This window comes from Tachypleus tridentatus, chromosome 12 (genome assembly GCF_004210375.1).
Source record: "Tachypleus tridentatus isolate NWPU-2018 chromosome 12, ASM421037v1, whole genome shotgun sequence".
NCBI classification, from domain to species: Eukaryota; Metazoa; Arthropoda; class Merostomata; order Xiphosura; family Limulidae; genus Tachypleus; species Tachypleus tridentatus.
Window position 1 is genome coordinate 2,540,408 of NC_134836.1, and position 20,872 is coordinate 2,561,279.

General features: G+C 32.5%; 1 protein-coding gene across 3 annotated transcripts in view; it reads left to right on the forward strand.

Moving 5' to 3' along the window:
* The window catches only part of hdm (meiosis specific with OB domains hold'em), a 77,432-nt gene that overhangs the window by 48,177 nt on the left and 8,383 nt on the right, over window positions 1–20,872 (forward strand). The window contains exons 10-13 of one of the 3 annotated variants that reach the window (XM_076469465.1): window positions 10,872–11,019; window positions 11,458–11,647; window positions 14,021–14,107; window positions 14,993–15,637. In XM_076469465.1, coding sequence (XP_076325580.1) covers window positions 10,872–11,019; window positions 11,458–11,647; window positions 14,021–14,107; window positions 14,993–15,097 — 530 coding nt within the window. In that variant the 3' untranslated portion in view covers window positions 15,098–15,637. Of the gene's footprint in view, window positions 1–10,871; window positions 11,020–11,457; window positions 11,648–14,020; window positions 14,108–14,992; window positions 15,638–20,872 lie in introns of those variants that run through there. The other 2 variants (XM_076469466.1, XM_076469467.1) reach the window with 2 other exon arrangements.

Below are 20,872 nucleotides of genomic sequence, written 5' to 3' on the forward strand. Positions count from 1 at the left end.
GCAGGGTCATAATGATTATGTATTAAAGCTGGAGCAATCATTATTCTTTTGGTTTGTACACCTCAGATTGAGAACAGGTGTTGAATGTTCACATAAAAATGAACTTAGTGGTAGTGTGGCAAAGACTTTCAATAATAATGATATTTATTACTCTGAAGCACACTTTTAAGCAGTCAATATCTAGGGCCTGTCCTAGAGAGTTATAGAAAACCATCTTGTCTTTCATTGATAAAATTTATTAAAAATATCAGGATTTGGCAAATCTTCCCAGTAAAAATGCATGTCTGTCTGGTATCATGAATGGAAAATGTGTGTGTGAATTTTGATGGCATAAGTTTTTTAATTGATATTGCTTGCTTTACTTGTGCATCAAATCCCAAGGAAAGGTTACTGATAATGGGGTCAGAAAAAAAAGGAACATTACTGTTTTCTTAAAGTAATCCTTGAATGAACTATATTTTGCATTTGCATATTGGGCTTCTCTTGACTAACTCGTGACTTGCTAACATGATATCAGTTTTGTTTGCAAGATTACTTCCATGCTTGAAGATAATGATGTGAATAATACGAGGGCTGTTCAAAAAATACGCGGACTGTTTGAATTGCACGGCTCCAGTTGGTTCCAGGGGAATCCACTTGATGTCGCTAGGTTCGCACAGATCAGCCGATTACGATGCCATTTCCCGATTGCAGATATCTTCATTTGTGTATTAGCTACGCGGTTTTAAGTGAAGTGCAATTTTTCGTTTGGCGGATTTCAGAATGAATGACCTGAAGGAGCAACGACTTGCTGTGAAATTTTGTGTTAAACTTGGAAAATCTGCGACTGAAACTTTTGCTATGCTTAACACGGCTTACGGTGATGTTGCTATGAAGCTTACGGCATGTTTCAAGTGGCATGAACATTTTAAGGATGGTCGACAGTCCATTGAAGATTATGAGCGTCCTGGACGTCCTTCCACGTCAACTGACGACCCACACGTCGACAAAATCAACACCCTGGTGCGGGTAAATCGACGTCTGACTGTCAGGAAGCTTGCTGAAGAGTGTGGGATATCAGTTGGATCTTGTTACGAGATTTTGACCGAAAAATTGAAGATGCACCGCGTTGCTGTGAAATTTGTGCCTCAGAACTCGTGAGTTTTTGGCCAAACACTCGATCACTGTTCTTCCCCACCCCCCTACTCACCTGACCTTGCTCCTTGGGATTTGTTCTTGTTCCCCAAACTCAAAAGACCCTTGAAAGGAAGAAGATTTGAGACGATTCCCGAGATTAAGACAAATGTGACGAAGGAGCTGGAGGACATTACAAAAGAAGCGTACCAGGACTGTTTCAACAAGTGGAAACACCGTTGGGATAAGTGTGTGTGTTGGGGAGGAGAGTACTTTAAAGGGGTCCCAGACATGTAACTTCTAAATAAAGTACATTTTGTTTTATGACGTCAGTCCGCGTATTTTTTGAACAGACCTCGTATCTACACTCACTCTCAGTGAACTCAGTTACTTAAGCATTGTTCTGTTTTGGACAAACTAAGAATATCTTGGCTTGGACCTTGCAAATTCAAAAACTTCTTTCAACTAGTGAAGGGAAAGTTGTAAAGCTGTTAAACAAAAAATGAATTTAAAATATTCTAGTAATTTTAGATAAACCATAGCATTTCTCTTATATTCAGCAGCCCAGTTTTCATTAAACATTTCCAAATTATCATCTCCATACACAATAACCTCACACATGTGAAGTAAGAATGGATGACATAAACAGAACCTTATCTATCGGTATTCTCATCCCAGTGTGTATGAACACACTGAGTATTGAAAGGCATGATGAAGCTGCTTTGTGCTGTATGGCCTTTTGATAAATTGCCTTTAATAATTCCACACGTTTAGGTGAGGATTTAATCTAAATAGCTATTTCTTTTATTTGATCAATACAATTCATATTCGTGGAACTAAACATGAATTTATAAAAGCAAAATTAAGTGAGTGAAATGTGTAACAAATGTATATCTCAAATTTGTTTTCAGACACCAGATCTTTCACCAACCATTTTGAATGTTCTTTTATATCCTTGACCATGCAATTCATTCATAAATGATCATTGTAATTGCACCTACAATATCTGTAACTCTGACTCTGTTTAGCTTAAAGTCAAAGCTTTTCAATTGAATGTGAAACATATCATAGCTCCTTAAGTAAGTTTGAACAATTGATATGTTTTGATGCACTTAAAATTAAGTCTTCTCAACCAGTTTCCTTCTTTCTCTTTTTATGGTTCATCAGCAACTGCATTTGAATATATTTTTTAAATATACTACATGTCATATGTGCATGTGTGTGTTGTGTGTTATATATATAAAAGAGTGAAACATTTTATTTAGTGGCAATATCATGTTAACTCTTCGAAATATATGTGTGGTTTTGCAAATACTTATTGAAAGTTGTTAATATAGACTGCTTGGAAAGTTTTATTGAATGTCATCAAATTAACTAGCAAGAGCTCAGGGAAATTCTTAACAAACTTGACTTCGTAAAATATAATATTATACATAAGCAGCAAAAGCTATGGAGGATGTGCCAATGATGAATCTAGAAAAGGTAATTATGGATTTCTGAATAAACTAATACCTGGGCTTGTTTATTTCTGCCTGAAGTTTTGTGATATATGAAATTGTTTCATTTAAGAGGAAAATTGCAATTAACCCTCATTATCATAAATAATATAAGAAAGTTGCTCATGTTTCCATTAATATAAAATGGGTCATGGGGAACTTAAGTAAAACTATTCAGTTCTTAGTGAAACTGTGCATTTGGAATTTTTTGCAGACAAGTGAAGGATGTATTCCTACTATAGATAAAGTAGTCACTGCTTGTTGTGTATCAGTTACTTGTAAATCAGTGATTCCATTTCATTGAGCCATTTTAGTGTTTATCAAACATTTAATATTTTTTTATATATAGCTGTGTCAAAGAACATTTAAAAAATCTAGAACAAGCTTATTTTGTACAAAATATTTTTATTTGTACAAATACACATGTATTTGAATAAGGAAAAGAGCAGGTGAAAAAGTTTTCATAATTGTAAGTTTATTGTGAAACTAAAATAATTGAATATCATATATGGGAATCCAATTTTAATTTCAAATAAGGGGAATCAGATATGTATACATGATTGGTTGGTGTTTATTGGTGCAAAGCTAGTGGCTATCTGCACCAAACAAATGGCGAAGAACAAAATAAAAGTGAAATTGTTATAAAATGTAAAAATGAATCAATGTAAAATTAAATTAATTTTAAACAGCTGGTAAAAACTTAAATAGAATTTAAAAAGCCAATGGCCTTTAAAAATTTAAAAACATTAGTAAGGTGGACAGTGTTAGCATTGCCAATGACACTGTCCAATGTCAGGAATGAATCTACGTTTAAAACATGTCTAAAATACTGTCATTGCTCATGGTTGTAACAACAGCATGACAGTAGAATGTGGGCTATTGTGATTTGAGTGTCACACAAACCACACATTGGTACATTAGTCCCCAATAAAAGAAAATGATGAGTTAAAAAACTGTGACCAATGCATAGCCTAGCCAGAACAATTTCCTCCTCCTGATCTTTGCAGAAGCAAAACAACCAAAGAGAAACAGAAGGCTTGCTTTGGTTAAACTTGTAATCACGTTGCTCACTCCACATTGGCCTAGTATCCAGAAAAACTACATAGATGTAGATGATAAATAGAAATGGGACAATCGTTTTTGAATATTGACGAGAACAGTGTGAGAACTAATATCAAGCAATTCCAGGGCTAATAAAAAGCTAAGCAAGTTGGTATAAATAGTACAGTTTGTGTATTGCATGGCTTCTACATGATCCAAGGCAAAAGAAATGGTGTACAATTTGGCAGTGAACACAGAAACTGTTTGTTCAGCCACTGAACCAAAACAAATCAGGGCAGAGCTCACAGAGTCACTGGGAATGGAAGGATGGTTCAAAAAATGTTTGGCAAATAGAAGACGGTACTTTCAATCAGGAGTATCCACCTTCTTCAGATGACTCGAAGAAAGATTACATTTGGGGATGGTAATAAGTGATGGTGGAATTGGTTGACCAGTGGATTCAGCAATGTCATTCGAGGACTTACCCAATTCATCCAATTGTGCCTGGATACAAAGGCCAAAAGGAACAATAGCAGACCATCTGTTCTGAAAAAAGTATTGCCAACTGAGGAAGGAAAACACAACCCTACTGTGATACTGTGGTAAGGATCAAAGTTTTGAAGCATACAGTAAAGACATTTGCAAATGGTGGAGGTTTGTGAGACTCTGTGTACAAACTCTGGACTAGGGAACTGCTGAAAGTTCCCTGCAGAGCAGAAGCCCTCAATGGTGAACAGGGGTCCAGCATCTTTAAGGCCGAGGTCCTGGTAGAGACATAGACCAAAGACCCATAGTCCAGTTTTGATCAAATGAAGGCACAATTGATCATTAGCACAGAACATCAATTCATTTCCCAAGAGGTAAAGAGAGTACATGGAGGATGTTCAGTGCCCTTGTACAGGATCAGGGTGACTACTCTGTTGGTGGAAAAAGTGCATGCAAAAAAGAGAGAGAAAAGGTAAAACCGTTTTCTGTAGTCCACTTCAATAAACACTTGAGGGCAACCTGTAGTTGCTACTCAATAAACTTCATGCTCGATGACTGACACGAGATGTGGAAGTCATTGACATAGAGCCCATTTGCAACGGTAGGTGGGAGTTGTCCATTGATGACATTAATCTTTATACTGAAAAGTGTGACATTCAAGACACAGCTCTGAGGGACTACCAAGTTCATGTAGGAAAGAATGGGAAAGTGTCAAACCCACATGAACTTGGAAGTTGTAGCCCATTAGACAACATTAATAAAAATGGGCAAATAGCCATACAACCCATATGAGTGGAAGTCTTGCAAAATGTCATACCATCATGTAGTGTTGTAAGCCTTCTTGAGGTCAAAGAAAATTAACACAAGATGTTGTTGCTTGAGAAAGGCTTCTCTGATTGACGTTTCAACTCGAATCAGGTGGTCCACGGTGAAGTGTTGTCAGTGGAACCCATACTGTATGGACGAGAGAAGGTTGTTTGATTCAAGGAAACAAACAAGACGAGCACTAACCATCCTCTCTAAGGTCTTACAGAGATAGCTTGTCAAAGCAATTAAAAGGTAGTTTAAAGGAACTTTGGAATTCTTCCCAAGCTTAGAAAAAGGTTGGACAATAGCCTGGTGCCATGCATCAGGAAAAGCATTCTCCTGCCAGATCTGGAAAAACAGCCAGAAGAATAGCAAGGGAAGTAGGAGAGAAGTGGCACAGCATCTCGTAGCGTATATCATCAGGTCTGACCAATGAAGAATAAGCTGGAGGTTAACCAGTGTAAAGGAGCAATTATAGTCATAGAGATGATTAGCTCAAAAGGAAAGAGGCAATCATTCTGTCTGAGCCTTGATGATTGAAAAGATGGGGGATGAAGGAGAATAGCTAAATACCTGACAAAAATTTTTGCTGAGAGTATTGGCTATGCTCTGGACATAGCAACTTTCTGGCCATCAGAAAGTGAGATGAAAAGGGGTACATAAGTATACTGCCCACTGATCTTCTGAATCTCATTCCATATGACTTTGGAACTGGTGGTATAAGATATGGTGGTTGTGAATTTAATCCAAGATTCCTTATAGCTTTGATGTCTTACCTGCCAAATATATGCAGGGGCCTGATGCAAAGTGATGCAGTTCAAAAGTGTGGGATATCTTCAAAAGGTATCTCAGACCCGTTTATGAGCCTTGCATGCCATGTAGCAGGCAGAATTTCAACACGGATTAGGATACTGTGGAAATTGTGCCAAGGTTTTAGGTATAGATTGAGCAGCTGCTTGGATAATATAGTCAGTTACTGCTGTCACACAGTCATCTATTGATGGCTTACAGGTGATGACAGGATCAAGTTCCAAGAGAGTATTGAAAGAGGGACAGTTGGTCTGGTACCAGCTTCCATTGGGTCACATGGGTTGGGTAGCATCGACTATGGCCAGTCTCTCTCAAAATGATAGGAAAATGATCACTGCCCCATGGGTCAATGTCAATCATCCAAAAAAAGTGAGGAAAAAGTGAAGGATAGCAGACAGGGAGATCAATAGCAGTAAAAGACTGACTAGGTGCATGAAAATAAGTATAAACACCTGTATTCAAGAGAGAAAGGTTGTGATCCAAAGACATACGCTCTATGGAGTGACTCCTTCCATCAATATCAGCACCTCCACAGAAGGGATTATGTTCATTAAAGTCTCCCAGAATTAAAAAGGGAAACAGCAACTGTTCAGTGAGAGCATTAAAGTCCAGTTGATAATAAGTCTCTTCAGGAGACAGGTAGAGAGAACAGGCAGTGGTGGTATGACCCAAGGAAATATGGATGGTTATGGCCTCCAAGGATATATTAAGTGGTAAAGACAGAATGGGTTAATCAACAGTGCCGTACCTCAGTGCACTCCTCTATTGCACAACCTGTCATTATGGTGTAAATAAAACTGTCAAAAGGTGACTGTATTTACAGGTTTCAAAAATGTTTTCTGTAAGGCAGAAGGCTCTTTTGTTTTTGACCACGTCTTTTCTCTCTATTCCCTTTAGTAGAAAGAGGTCTTTCAACCACCATGGATCCTGCCCTGCATCGAGTGGGCAAGTCTCTGTCATTGGAAGAAGATTCTAGCAGCTGAGGGCATGAACAAATAATTGTTCTGCATTTCAAAACTGGATAAGGAGATGAACCCAAGAAAATGCCCAAACCTGGAACCAAAGGAAATATATCTGGGGAGCTGCTGAAAGGAGTGGTGAGAACAGAGATGGGTGCTGACTTGTTAACTTTCTTAACCATGGTGAGCAAAAGACTTTTCACATGGTTTAAAAATGATTCTGTGTGAGACATCAAGATCCGTCTGCACTCCCACTGTAGCAGTGGAATGGAGTGCAGCATAGTAACCTTAAAGCCTTGGGGTAAGAAATGTTGTGAACCATTTTTAAACTCTGTACCTCTTTTTGATCCACCCATCTAGAGCAAAAACGAAAGCAAGAGAGATGAGAGTTACTACAGTTAACATGATGAGGGTCCATTTCATACTCGTAAGCATCATAGTTCTTACCATCACAAAAGGAACACATCAAGGAACCATGAGATGTTGTCTTTGAGTGACATTGAAAACATCTGAGAGGATTCAGAACATGTGAACATACCTTGCAACTTAGATAACTTGCCTTGATTGTGGCAGGTGGACATGGTGATGTATATGTCAAAATTAGGACATTGGTCAGCATCACAATATTGTCTTTCCAAGTGGAGATACACCTCACTGCAGAAATTCCTTGGATGAAGAAACCATTGGAGATGTTCTTCAAATCCCTTTCAACAGTAAATCCACACGATAAATTTAAAGTAGCATGGGTGTAACCTCAGTGGGTATATCCCCAATGGCCTTCAAAAGCAAGAGGAGTTCACTGTGTTTTGGAGTAGATGTTTCCACCAAGATGTTCCCAGAATGTAGCTTTTTGACTGACTTAGGAGAGCCAGCCAGTCCCTCTAGTTTTTTCTGAATAAAAAAGGAAAACATTTGCCCTAAAGGTTTGTCTGATAAAGAATATGATATCAGAAAATTAGGCACAGTTGTTGAATAAGTTAAAGATTGTTGTTCAGAATCTTCAAGACATGGTCATTTACCTATGGTCTGTTTTTCACTATTTTATTTTTATTTGGGGAATCTATAATAATGAAGGAATATTTAGGTGCCCTACAAGGAGACACACTACAATGTCAAACAAGGATATTGCAGCGATGCCAGACTTTCATGAGCAATGCACCCAAATACCCACAATGTCTAAAACTCTTGTTGAGAACATCCAAACTGGCACTTGGTTGATCCTAGCCCAAGTGGACCAGCTGATTAATGCTGGGTAGGCCATCCCAAGGCTGCTTTTCTACAAAAATTCAAGGCCAAAATGGTGTGTTAGGGTTGGATCTCTCAACCACCAGAATTTTCTGCTCCACTTCATGGGTTGCCACACACAGCAAACATGTTGGTGGATATTTAGATCCAGGAGGAGGTAATCTGAAAGAACAGAACCTCTGAGAGGTTGCCTTACCTTGTACAGAAATTCAAATCAAGGGGGTATATATATGAATTTCTGTTTTTTATATTAAATATTTCTGAACAATCGAATTATACTTCATGGGACATTTGAGTATAACTTTGAATTTACAGCCATTAATATAACCTGCTGAACTTCATAATAACTAGATAAACTGAAAAATCATTAAACATTTATTACTGTTTTGAGGACTAGATCATAATAAACAGACCCAGTAGGTAAATATTTTGACAAAAAGTAACAGGGAAACTTGGTTTTAAGTTCTGTGTGTATTGGATCAGATATTTGGTATATCAAACATTTAATTAATGAAAAGAAAAAAAAACAACAACAATTACTCATAAAAAGTTTAAAACAGCAGAAGTTGTTTTCCATTAGCAATTTTAAATATCTATTGAACAATTAACACCACACATGCATAGTACAGACAAAAACCTGTGATATACTCTGGAGAATGAAAATGGTAAAATCTGTCTTAGAAGAGATATCTGCAGAAGTACTAACCATGGTTGAGGAGATATCATAAATCACATTTAATATCTTTTCACAATCTGCATATATTGAATGAATTTAAAAATATAAAATTAGGAAAGGACGAAAGTGAGAAAGCTATCATCAAACTTAAATTAACATTCACTGTTTGTAACCAGATGTGAGAATATCCTGATTATTGTCAATGAAACACAATAGAAATAAAGTACAAAGAATTAAAACTAAATGTTTTATTAAATAGGTTTATTTTAAAGACAGACTACTTGGGGAAATGGTAAAATTTTATCCTGAAATTGGCATTCCTATATTAATAGCATAAAATCACTAAATGTCATTAGATGAATACATTAGAATCCAGTTTACAAGAAAAACTAGTTTTCTCTGCTTTTGTCACAATGGTTTCAGGGAGTAATTCACTTACATTACCACTTGGGTTACCACAGTTGCATCCTGAACCTTAAGTAATTGTCTCCTTTTCATCAAGTTCCACATAAGTAGGTTCAGTTACTTTAGAACACCCTTTGATACAATCAGTTATTCTCCTTATCCCTATTCAAAGTATGAAACTTACTTTAAAACATCACTTGTTGTGGAAAATAATTTGTATGCTAGCAAACTTCATGTTTTCTTTTTCTGAGTGAACTTCACTTTGACTTAACTTCTACCTATCTGGTCATTGCTATTTATATGTTAACCACTGAGGGCTTTGGAATTTTCTTTAAACTACACAACAATTTAACAATACTCAGTTAAGGTAACAAGAAAAGTACTGAAGCTTCAAGTAATGTAACATCAATCATATTAGTTAAGCCTTGACAATAATGTAATTGCAAACACAATGTACAATGCATATAGAGCTACACAACCAAACTTATCATACTATTGGCTTTAAAATTATTTTACTCTCTTGTGATTAAAAAACTAAACAATCATTAAATATTAATTCACAAAATAAATTAAATAATAACACCTACACCAAACAGTTTTGTATATCCAACATAAATGTTACAAAAATTAAAAAGAAATTAGAATTACTTTTCTTAATTTCAGTAGTGCCTAAACAACATGCTGTTGTAATATGTCTTCAGTTGTATTAAATATTTTTAATAAGCATTTCATTGCATATATTACACTCTCAGAGTTATTAGCCATTGTATTAATTTGGATAATAGCATGGAAATGTGAGAAACCTGTAATAATTACTTTTATGTTTTCATCTAGTTAGCAAGTTGAGAATTTAACTTTTAACAGTATTGTATAAAACGATTACAATTATTGATTTTAAATTACGTACTATATTATTTTTTATAAAATAAGTAATATAATTTGATTAAACTATTGCAAATTATTATAAATTGTTGATATTTAATATTTTTGTAAGTGTGGATGAAAAGATTTTAGTCAGAATACTCAAAATGTATATTTTGCTGAGTCTTTAATAGTACATCTATTTCCATGTATTTCTATCCACTTCTGTCATTGTATCTGTAATGAGGTCTAGTTCTACCTTCATATTGCCATTAGAAATTTAAATTAATTTCAGCTATGATATTTTTTCTGTGTTTTCAATCATGCATTTGCAGTTTAAAAACATAAAAAATATTACAAACTTAGTGATAGTGTTATTGATTCATCATTTATTTTCAAATGATAGAATATAGATAGTCAGTGTTTTCTCCATTGTTTGTGTCCAGTGTTTTATTCATTTAGAATTTGGCATATCTGTATCTGGATTGTAACATTTAAAATTAGAATTGTTTTATTTTTACTGATATTCTATAAAGCTATAAAGTTCTCTCATTTATCACTGATTGTGTCTTTCATTTTATATAATTTGGGTGTATGTTATATACTAGATTTAGACTAGCTAAAAAAATATTTAAATCATGCTGAAATTATAGATGAAATGAAACAATGTGTATCTTAATGCAGTTGTTTAATTGCTTTGATGTTAAGGGCAAGTCTAGATACTGGGACAAAGTAGATCATTTAAATATATAATGTAAATTTTTAGTTAGTTTTAGGTCATGTGTAATAAATACTTTGTGATATATGTTTAAATTTTCATTTAAAAAATGTTTATGGAAATATTTAATGAATTTGTTTAATTTAGTAAAAATTAGAAATTCCCTATACAAAAAATAAAAACTTTTCAGTAATAATAGTAAAAAAAATTTCCATATTCATTTAAACTAACTAACAAAACTTATTTTTATACAGTGTGTTCATCATTAATTTTCACAATAACAGACATTAAAAAACTCTTTGATGGGAAGCAACATGATTGTAATAACATTTATGGAACATTGTATTGTTTTTTGACCCAAATGGACTTGGATGGTACCTCTTCATTTCAAAGTTTTTACTGGTGACTATTCTGTTTATCTGTTGTTTGTGTTATATATTTGCATATGTATATATATATATATATATATGAAATATTTGTAATATAAATTTAGATATGAAAGCCATTTTTCATGCTACTTTTATGTCTGTGAACTGAGGCAGACATGAAAATGAATACCATAACTATTTTGTTTTTATCAGAAAAAATTTATTATTAAATCTTAAGTGTACCAATAATGTTGTAATAAACTTATTTACACTACCATTTTCCATGGAGAAATTCATTATTTTTTGTCTATAATTTTACTCTTTTTTTTTTTTTTTTCCCCCCATATCAAATTAAAATTTTGCCTGGTTTTTCATGATGATGAGAAAACCCACTTGTAGAGAAAATTATATATTTAAATACAGCTTTCTCTACCCGTACCAGCCATTTTTAAATTGCCTGGTTTTCGTTTAGTGGACACTGTAATCAACTGATCCAGCAAAATGAAGAAAGATGTATTAATCTAAACTGCCCAGTAGGAAGTGGGAGTGAGGTATCATTACCAGTCCAGCAATTTGACATTTTTGTTAGGCTCTCAGATCATAGTGGTTCAATGTGGACAAGAATTCGGGGTGATGTAGTTAAGAAGATGTTCAACTGTTCTGTAAGTGGAAAAACATGAAGTAAAGAAGAGATTTATGTTCCATTCATAAATAAGTTCATTTTAAGAGATAATCATTTTGTTTTTTAATGGTAAGTGAAACATATCTATCGATTCCACTTGAACTGATATATTTTTTCATATACACATCAGAATTAAAGATCTACTAGTAAACACTTTTTGATATCATTGGTGTTCATGGGTAATAAAACATTTTGAAACATACAACTATCTGGGTATCAATTAAATTGTAGAAAATGACAAAATATTTTACTGCTTATGTGTTGGGTTAACTAAGTTTTATATAAAATACTGATAAATCATAGTCATCAGTTTAACGTTTAACCCTTAAACAGTGGGAATGTTGTAGGTAGCACCATCAGTTGATGATGGCCACTGTTTAAGAGTTAAACTTTATTATTTATTTTGATTTAAAGTTATAATCATGTCAACTAATCATGAGTACTTAGAAAGATTTAATAGAAATGTAGATAATAGAGATTCAAAAATTTCTGTTGTAGTTATTTCTACTAGTGACCCTTTTGTTTTAGTAATTTACCTAACAATAGATAGAGGTATTAATCATAACATAGTGTTATGTGTCATTGAGCTTTTTAGATGCTTTCTCAGAGATTTTTCCAGTAATTCTACCCTTTACCTTACCTGTTTCAAATGCTATAAGACTATCTCATAGCCCTAATCTAGAATTTTACTCCTGCCTTTTTACCATTCCCATAAAGATTGGAGATTGTTGTTCAGATACATATTTGTCCCACTTGACCCAACTTTGGTACTTCCTTAGTTCCTGGTAGCAGTTTTCTCATTCTCTAGTTGACAGTCTCCCTGGTGTTACATAATCCAATTCAATATCTTGAGCACTTTCTTCACATCCTGATTTACCTGCCTTTCACTTTCTTTCATTTGTCTGCTGTGGTTGAACATTTAGCTGCCACTCCTTCCCTTAGAGCTTGCTACATCCCCATTTTTTTTTCTTTTTTCACTGTGTGCAGTGGGTCTTCATTAAAGGTTACATTCTTGATGTCTATTATTCCATTATTTTATAATTTTATGTATCTGTTTACTCCTTCTAACATGGCTTTCACTATGATGGCCTAACTTCTTTTGTGAATTATCTTGTTTGGGGTGGCTGGTTTGATTCTCTATTTCAATCTCAATCCATGTATATCATTCATTTAGGAGTTTATCTCACTATATAAGCAGGACAGGCTCAGCATATTTCTTTGTTTTTTTTAACTTTTGATAACAAGCCTGTCATGTTTCCTGTATGAGTCTTTTCTATGGATTCTCTCTTCTCTTGAGTCTTTCTTTCCTCTTGAATAAGCTTATTCCTTTCCCCTTCAGTGGGTTCTGATCTGTCAATGCAGGTATATCCCAGAGAAACATTGCTTTCTTTTCCATCCTTCTAGTTTGTTGTGGCTTGCTTGATCCCACAAAACACTGGATGCCCTCTTTCCCCACCTTATACAGACTTTCAACTGTTTGGAGTCCTCACGTTTGTATGTGGGCTTTTCTACTCACATATTTTGGTTTCTATATCCATGGTGAGCATAGCTCAGGTGGCACTTTGTGTTGATATTTTATACTTGATGCCAACAAATTCTATAACAACACCTTTCTATAGCCTGTGTTTCAATGGGGTTCAGATATGGGTGCCTGATCTTTTTCCATCATCTGAGCTGATTTGATGAGCTCATGTTCAAATTCTAGTCTTTATGGAATTTACTACTTTGCCCTCCTGTTGGTGGAAGGCTAAAATCTAATGATGATTACATCATAGTCTGGTGTAATATATGTTAATACAAGTCTTTAAGCTTTGTTCAAGACTTGTAGCATGTGTATGAATTTATAGAGAAGTATGTGTGTGAGTAATAGCTCTTTGTGGTCAGAGAGATGGGTATCTATCCGAAATACATTTTCAAATGAGTAAATGTTAACTCTGATGCTTTTAAACTGCACTTTATTATTACTATTTTGCCATACATATATATTCACCTATGTACTGGGATTTCACTATAGTGCTCATCTGGCAGTATCCTCAGAAGCCCATGTTTAGTAAAGGATGTGCCCAGCATTGGTCAGTTGCAAACTCTCTTTTTGTTAACCTGAAGATGACATAGGAAGGTCGAAATGTTGTTCTCTGCTTATCAATAAAAGTGTTAATACCCATACCAGCTATTCTGGGTTACATTTTTATTTCAAGTGAGTTTCTTGTCATCAAGAAAGGATCTCTGTAGTATGTTATTGAATTGTGTTTAATAGTTGTTAAAACATTTTTCAGTTTATGTGTGGATATGACTTAGTTTATTTTTACTGGTGAATCTCAATATTTTATATATACTCTTTAACATTTCACAGGTTGAAGATTTTACAGCTTTGTCTCTTAGTCAAAAAACCTGTTTAAAATGGAAATTTCTACTTGAAAGATGGAAATTTTACCTAAAGGTAAATATAATGTTGTTGAAGTGCCAGAAATAATTGTCAATAGGTACTGGTGAAGTATTTTGCAAAACAGCAACCTTATAAAGAATATCAGCAGATCAATTCTATGTTGAAAGATGTAGCATAGTCTCTGCATTAAAAAAAAAAACCTTTTATGTGAATCGTTTTTGATCAGTTTACTGTAATACTGCACTAGTCAAGTTGCCAAGTACACTGGACTGCTACAGGCATAGTCTTGAAGGTTGTGTATGATGCACTGAGGCTGTAACCCTGTAGGATACACTTCACACCTGATATGTCCATGAACAGCTACACTGCACTCTAGTACTGGATGGAGTGGGAATTGATGTTACCTGGCTAGACAACAGCTTGTGACTGATGGGACTTACTTTAAGTCTTCATCTTCATGACTATTTGAACATTTACAACTGTTTTTTATGAAGAAAAGTAATCCATATATTTTTTATAGCACAAAAAGTCACCCCCTCCAAATATTGTTAATTTGTTATATCTTTTATTCAACATGTAATACTATGTGTTCTTAGAACACATTAAGAGATCTTTTCAAACATGATCCAAAATCCTAATTTTCACACTGGCTATTGTAAATACCTGAATTTTTCCTGATTTTAGTTATATTTTCTCATAAAAAAGTGTTGTGCACTGTTGTAGTTCATTAGATCTTCTTATTCCAATTATCATACAAAATGATCAAACAAGTTTCTCTGCAATAACCAAATGTAAAAATGCAACTCAAAATAGCACAAACCATTTATATATACATATATATATACACACACACATAGACACAACACACACAAAACAAAAAAATTAATAAATAAGTATAAATAAGTATTTTAATGATTGTAAATCATGTCTGTTTTATAGGTTATGCCTTCTGCAACTAAACAAGGTCCCTTCAGCCAGGTTTTAAGTTGTCAAGCTACTACACCAATAGAAGTTGTTAAAGCACTAGCAAATATTGCTGTCTGATGTGATAAACTGATAAAGTATGCTATTTTAAAAAATATTATTCATATACATGGTTGCCCAAAAGTAGGTATGTAGTTGATAATTGTTAATACATTTAAAGTAATTAAATTGGGATTATGTTAAAATTGATCACAAGTTATTCATGCAGGTGTTCAAAGTGAAACCTGTTGCTGTTCACACAATCCTTGATTCTGTCTGCCACACTTCTGGAATCTTTCTGACACCAGTATGTCTGTCCATCAAGCTCTGTAAATGCTTCTGTGATGTTCCCTTTAATTTTGTCAACATTCCACAATTTCCTACCTACTTTGTCCTTAAGTGCCTACTAATACCTACTACTGGATTATTCTATATACATGTATATATATATATACACACACACGCACACACACATATGTATATTAGTTTGTTATAACATAACAATAAGCTGAAACAAAAATAAATTTAAAAAACACTAAACAAAAGATGCTGCACCACTTAAAAAGATCCCAGGGTACAAGCTATAATGTGTGATATAAAATGCACCTTAGGTTTTGGAGGTGACTGAAGAAGTAGGACTTACAGTGCAGTGGAGGTGCACCTTCTATCAGTCTTAACCTTCATTTGCCAGTCTCACATGAAGAAATAAAATAAAGGAATAGCAAATAGATATAGAAATAGGAATTAGGGAGAGCAAGATGTGGGTGCTCAAGCCCACAACATCACACATCTGTATCACCCTCTACTATTTGCAGACAGTTGTGGGAAGGTGTCTGCTCTCCAAAGTAAAGACAAAATTAATTGAAAAATAAAAATAATAAAAAAATAAGGTACTACCATTTTAGAGGTAAGTAAGTTAAAAACTTACCACTTCAAGTTAGCATTCCAGCCCCCCATCATGGTAGAAAGTCACTAATTGGTAGCCAGCCCAGTAAATGAATTATACTAATATGAAGAGTCCCATCCAGTTATTTAAATAATTTGGTATAGCACCCAACCACCACCCATTTATTAAGTCTACTGTGACTATCATGCTCTAAACAAGCCTTTATATGCAGTAATATGTACATTCACATAAAGTAATGACAAATTGTTAATCGACTTTATTCATAACTAAAAATAATTAGAACATTTTTCATAAAATTTCTCTAATTTTTATTTCTTTATACAGATTTAATACATTCTTATATTTGTTACAGAATAGTTTAATAATTTTATTTAAAGTTTCTTTATTAAATCCATTAACTATTAATTTTGGTATCAGTATTTCAACATTACTGATAAAATATTGTAATTTATTACAAATTTTACAATATCTGAATAACTGTGAGATTATAATGCTTATAACAGAAGGGTATGGAACATTAATATTAAAAGAGGGTAAACCATAAATTATAGATAACGTTTTCATAAAAATAGGAAAAATAGAGGTAAAGAAATAGTAATTAAAATGTGCTAATTTTTCAGAATTTTGTAGTAATTTGGATATTTTTTATCCTGGTGTTAGTGAACATAAATATTTTTCAAAAAAAGATTTTATATACTTTATTGTCCCATAATAAGAGCATTACTTAATGTAATAAAACATTTTGATTTTTGAAACACTCATGCAAAACATTTATTTTTAGCTATTATAAAATATCCAAGTTTTGGAAAATAGAAATTGCAAATCAAACTTAAAAACATTGAACATAAAATATTCAATGATTTGCAGATTTCCAAAATTGTTTCACCAATCTATAAAAATAATAGTTTTCCTTGTTAAAACGTAAAGCCTGCTATCAGTTATAACTACAAAGTTCTAACTGGTTCATTACTGTATAATTATAAAAGTTTTTTGACTAATATAAATGTAGATGAAGTTAGTAATGTACCTTGTGAGTGTGAAAGTAGTTCATTTATTGATACTTTTCATAAACATATTGTTACTGGTAACTTAAAAATTATAAAAGATAAAATATTATGTGAAATACTCAAAAACGTATCTAAATGCAAAATGTCACAAAATGTAATAACAATAATATTTTAAAATCGATTAAAAATACTTCAATATCTAATACAGAAACACATTATTTATATTTAGAAATTAAACATTGATAAGGATATCAATGTAAATATTTTTGATAAAAGGAAATACTTTGCCTTTCCAATTTATGGTTTACCCTCTTTTTATAGTAATGTACCATACCATTCTGTTATAAGCATTATTACTTCACAGTTATTCAGATATTGTAAAATTTGTAATAAATAACAATATTTGATCAGTAGTGTTGAAATACCAATACAAAAATTAATAGTTAATGGATTTAATAGAGAAACTTTAAATAAAATTATTAGACTATTCTGTAACAAATATAAGAATGTATTAAATAAATATTAAAGAAATTTTACTAAAAATTTCTAATAACTATTTTTAGTTATGAATAAAGTTATTTAACAACTTGGCACTATTTTATGTGAATGTACACATTATTGCATATAAAGGCTTGTTTAGAGCATGATAGTCACAGTAGACTTAAATGGATGATGTTTGAGTGCTATACTAATTTATTTAAATAACTGGGTGGGGCTCCTTATACTAATATAATTTGTTTACTGGTCTACCAATTACTGCCTTCCTATTATAATGGGGTTTGAAATGCTAACTTAAAGTGGTATGTTTTTAACTTACTTACTCCTAAATGGTAGTACCTTATTTTTTTTCTTATTCTTATTTTTCAATTAATTGTTTTTTTCTTTAATTTGGAGAACCTTCCCACAACTGTCTGCAGGCAGTAAAGGGTGATATAGATTTGGGATGTTGTAGGCTTGAGCACCCATATCTTGCTCTTCTAATTTCTATTTCTATATCTATTGCTACTCCTTTATTTTATTTCTTTATATGAGGCAGTCAAATAGAGGTTCAAACTGACAGACAGTGTATCACCACCACAGTGTGGGTCCTACTTCTTCAGTCACCTCCAAAACCTAGGGTACATTTTATATCCAATATTATAGCTTGTACCCTGGGATCTTTTTAATTAATGCATTTTTTAATTTGTTCTTGTTTATTTTTTTAAAATTACAACAAACTAATATAGTTAGTCAGAGGTTTGGATTTGCTGCTTTTAATGTAGTCATTTCTTTTGATGTTTTTCACTTAACTTTATTAGTATTAATCTTCTTTACAATGCATATACGTATATATATATATATATATATATATATATTTACATATACAAGTGCTGATATGTTTGCAGTTCAGATAATACAGGATATGCAAAAATTACTTTTTTAAATGTGATAAATGTTTTATTCTTGATAAATATAATTCTTTAATATATATATATATATATAAACTTTGAATGGTATATTTTCAACAATAAAGTTGTATACTTCGTATTTTTTTGTTAGTTTCAATTATTGAAGATTAAGTATTAGTGTAAAATAATTCAGACATGCTGTTAATTAGTTCCTTAACTGTCAGTAAGCTAAATACATGGTCAATCTGCTGAACTGAATCTCTTAAAATACAAATATTATTTGTGTGTGTTCGAAATGTTTATTTTATGATGATTCATAAATATTGAGGTCTGCATTCTCTAGTACTAAACACATAAATATTCACTGTGGATTATCTTCTGTTGCATACCATGAAGCCTCCATACTTATTCTTCACAATCTTTTGACATTGAGGATTTTGTGGCTGGTATAAATTTACTTTATCTAGTCGTCTTTTGTTACTCAATCATCATTTTTGCCGATAAGTTTTAGGTAGGTACTTCACATTATGGATTATCTTTCATACTTGCAACTGAAAGAAAAGACCAAACTTGTCATGTTTTATGTATTTTTAACTCTTCTGTAGATTGGTTGTATTAAATAGTTCTTCTGTCATTCATTTCTCTTTTGCTTATTTGTAATGTAGAGTTTCTACCAACTTCATCGTTTCATCATCCACATGCTAATTTTTCCCCAACCAAAATATTTAATTTGTTGACTCAGTATTGATGCAAGTCCTTTTTGTGTATTCTGTCAGAATATCTTTCATTCATTAGTGTTATGGATAACATGGACTTGATTCTTAGTCTATTATTTTTTATCTCTCACTTCTTGAAGTTTCTTGTCCTATATTTTTTTAATATATGTTAGTTTGCCTCTGTCAATTTGAGCTTAGCACACTTCTTCTGTTTATTTTTTTTACTTGAGGATTTTATACTTTATAGGCCTTAGCATGCTATTTTGTATATCCAGTATCTGGCATGTTTGTTTGTCCTTCTTGACTAATAAATTAATTCTCTAGTCTCTCATTTTAGCTTTTGAATCTTTGAGTAGTTCTCAAGTAACATTGTACTTGAAATATACTTTATTATTTTAAGTTTTTGAATCGTTATACACCAGATATCTATGCTGCACATTAATTTTGTTTGTTTTTTTTCCTATATATCCCATATGTAATAATTTAAATTGTATTTCTTTATTGTTCTCCATTATTTATTGATTTTTGTGTCACCTCAAACACTTTTGGTTACTAATCAGTTTAAACACAAACACCCCATTGCTACTGGACAGCAAATGGCCAAATTAATGTTATATTGTGAAAAGTTTTATCTGGAATTATGACTACAGCAGATGAAATAGCACATTGAACAGTGAAAGCTTATTGCTATTAAACAAAAGAGATTACTGCACCACTCATATGTAATATGTGACTGGCTTTTAAGTAGCAAACTACAATAATAGTTTTGGGGATGATAGGCATATACTCCAGATCTGTTTTTATTGTATGGTTAGATAAAAATGAAACAAGTCTGTAAATGTAAATATTCTTTAGTGATTACAACTGGTCTTCATGGTGTATCTTCACATTAAATTGAATACATATCAGATTTGTATGGTTATTGACTTAAAAATAAAGTAATATGATTTAAATGAATACAACTATTTTGTTTTCAATGATCCATTTTATTAAATTGAAATATTTTTCATTCAGCACTTATCAATTCCTTCCAGTAGTTAAAATGACATTTGGTTAATACAGAACCTAAGATGTAAGAAGAGTTATAATGGTTGAAAAGACTTTATTACCTTTTTAATCATTCTGTTTTTAGTGCATTTAATGAAATAATAAAGGTTATTATTCAGAGACCAGTCAATATATAGGTTACAGCAATAGATATTAAAGGTATTAATATCAACATAATAATGTAACTTATTATTGGCAGCTGCTTGAGCAAGTTAATTTTTAAATACATTGTTTTTTGTTTTTTTCATAAACCTAGGAATGATTTTGATGTTACATATGCTAAATGTAATGTGACCAGAAGGTTTTGTAATATCCATATTATTCCTTTAACTACTGGGTGTACAGTAGTATCTTACATACCCTCCCTTCGGTTGGCTTAGGCATTTGTACAAAAGTAATAATATTAGTGATAACATATAAAATCACTTATGTGAGACATACTGTTTATCATTTTGAAGTATTAATAGTATAATACTCCTTTTGGTAAATTTCAACTTTTACACCCCTGATTCCCCCAACGTAAAATTTGGGATAAACAAAAACACCAAGACAACTAATAAACTAAATTTATTATTTTCATTTTGTGTTATAGTACAGATTGTCGTTTTGTAGGTACTTTTACTTGTAATGATTGTACTTATTCTTTTGTCTATAATATCCATGTATAGTGACTAACATTCATTGACAATATTATTGTACTTCAAGTTTTTGTTCTGTAATTTCATGTACTGATTCTCTGAGGAAGAAGAACTCAGTATCATGTGTGTATGTGTGTGTAGGAAGATGTTATT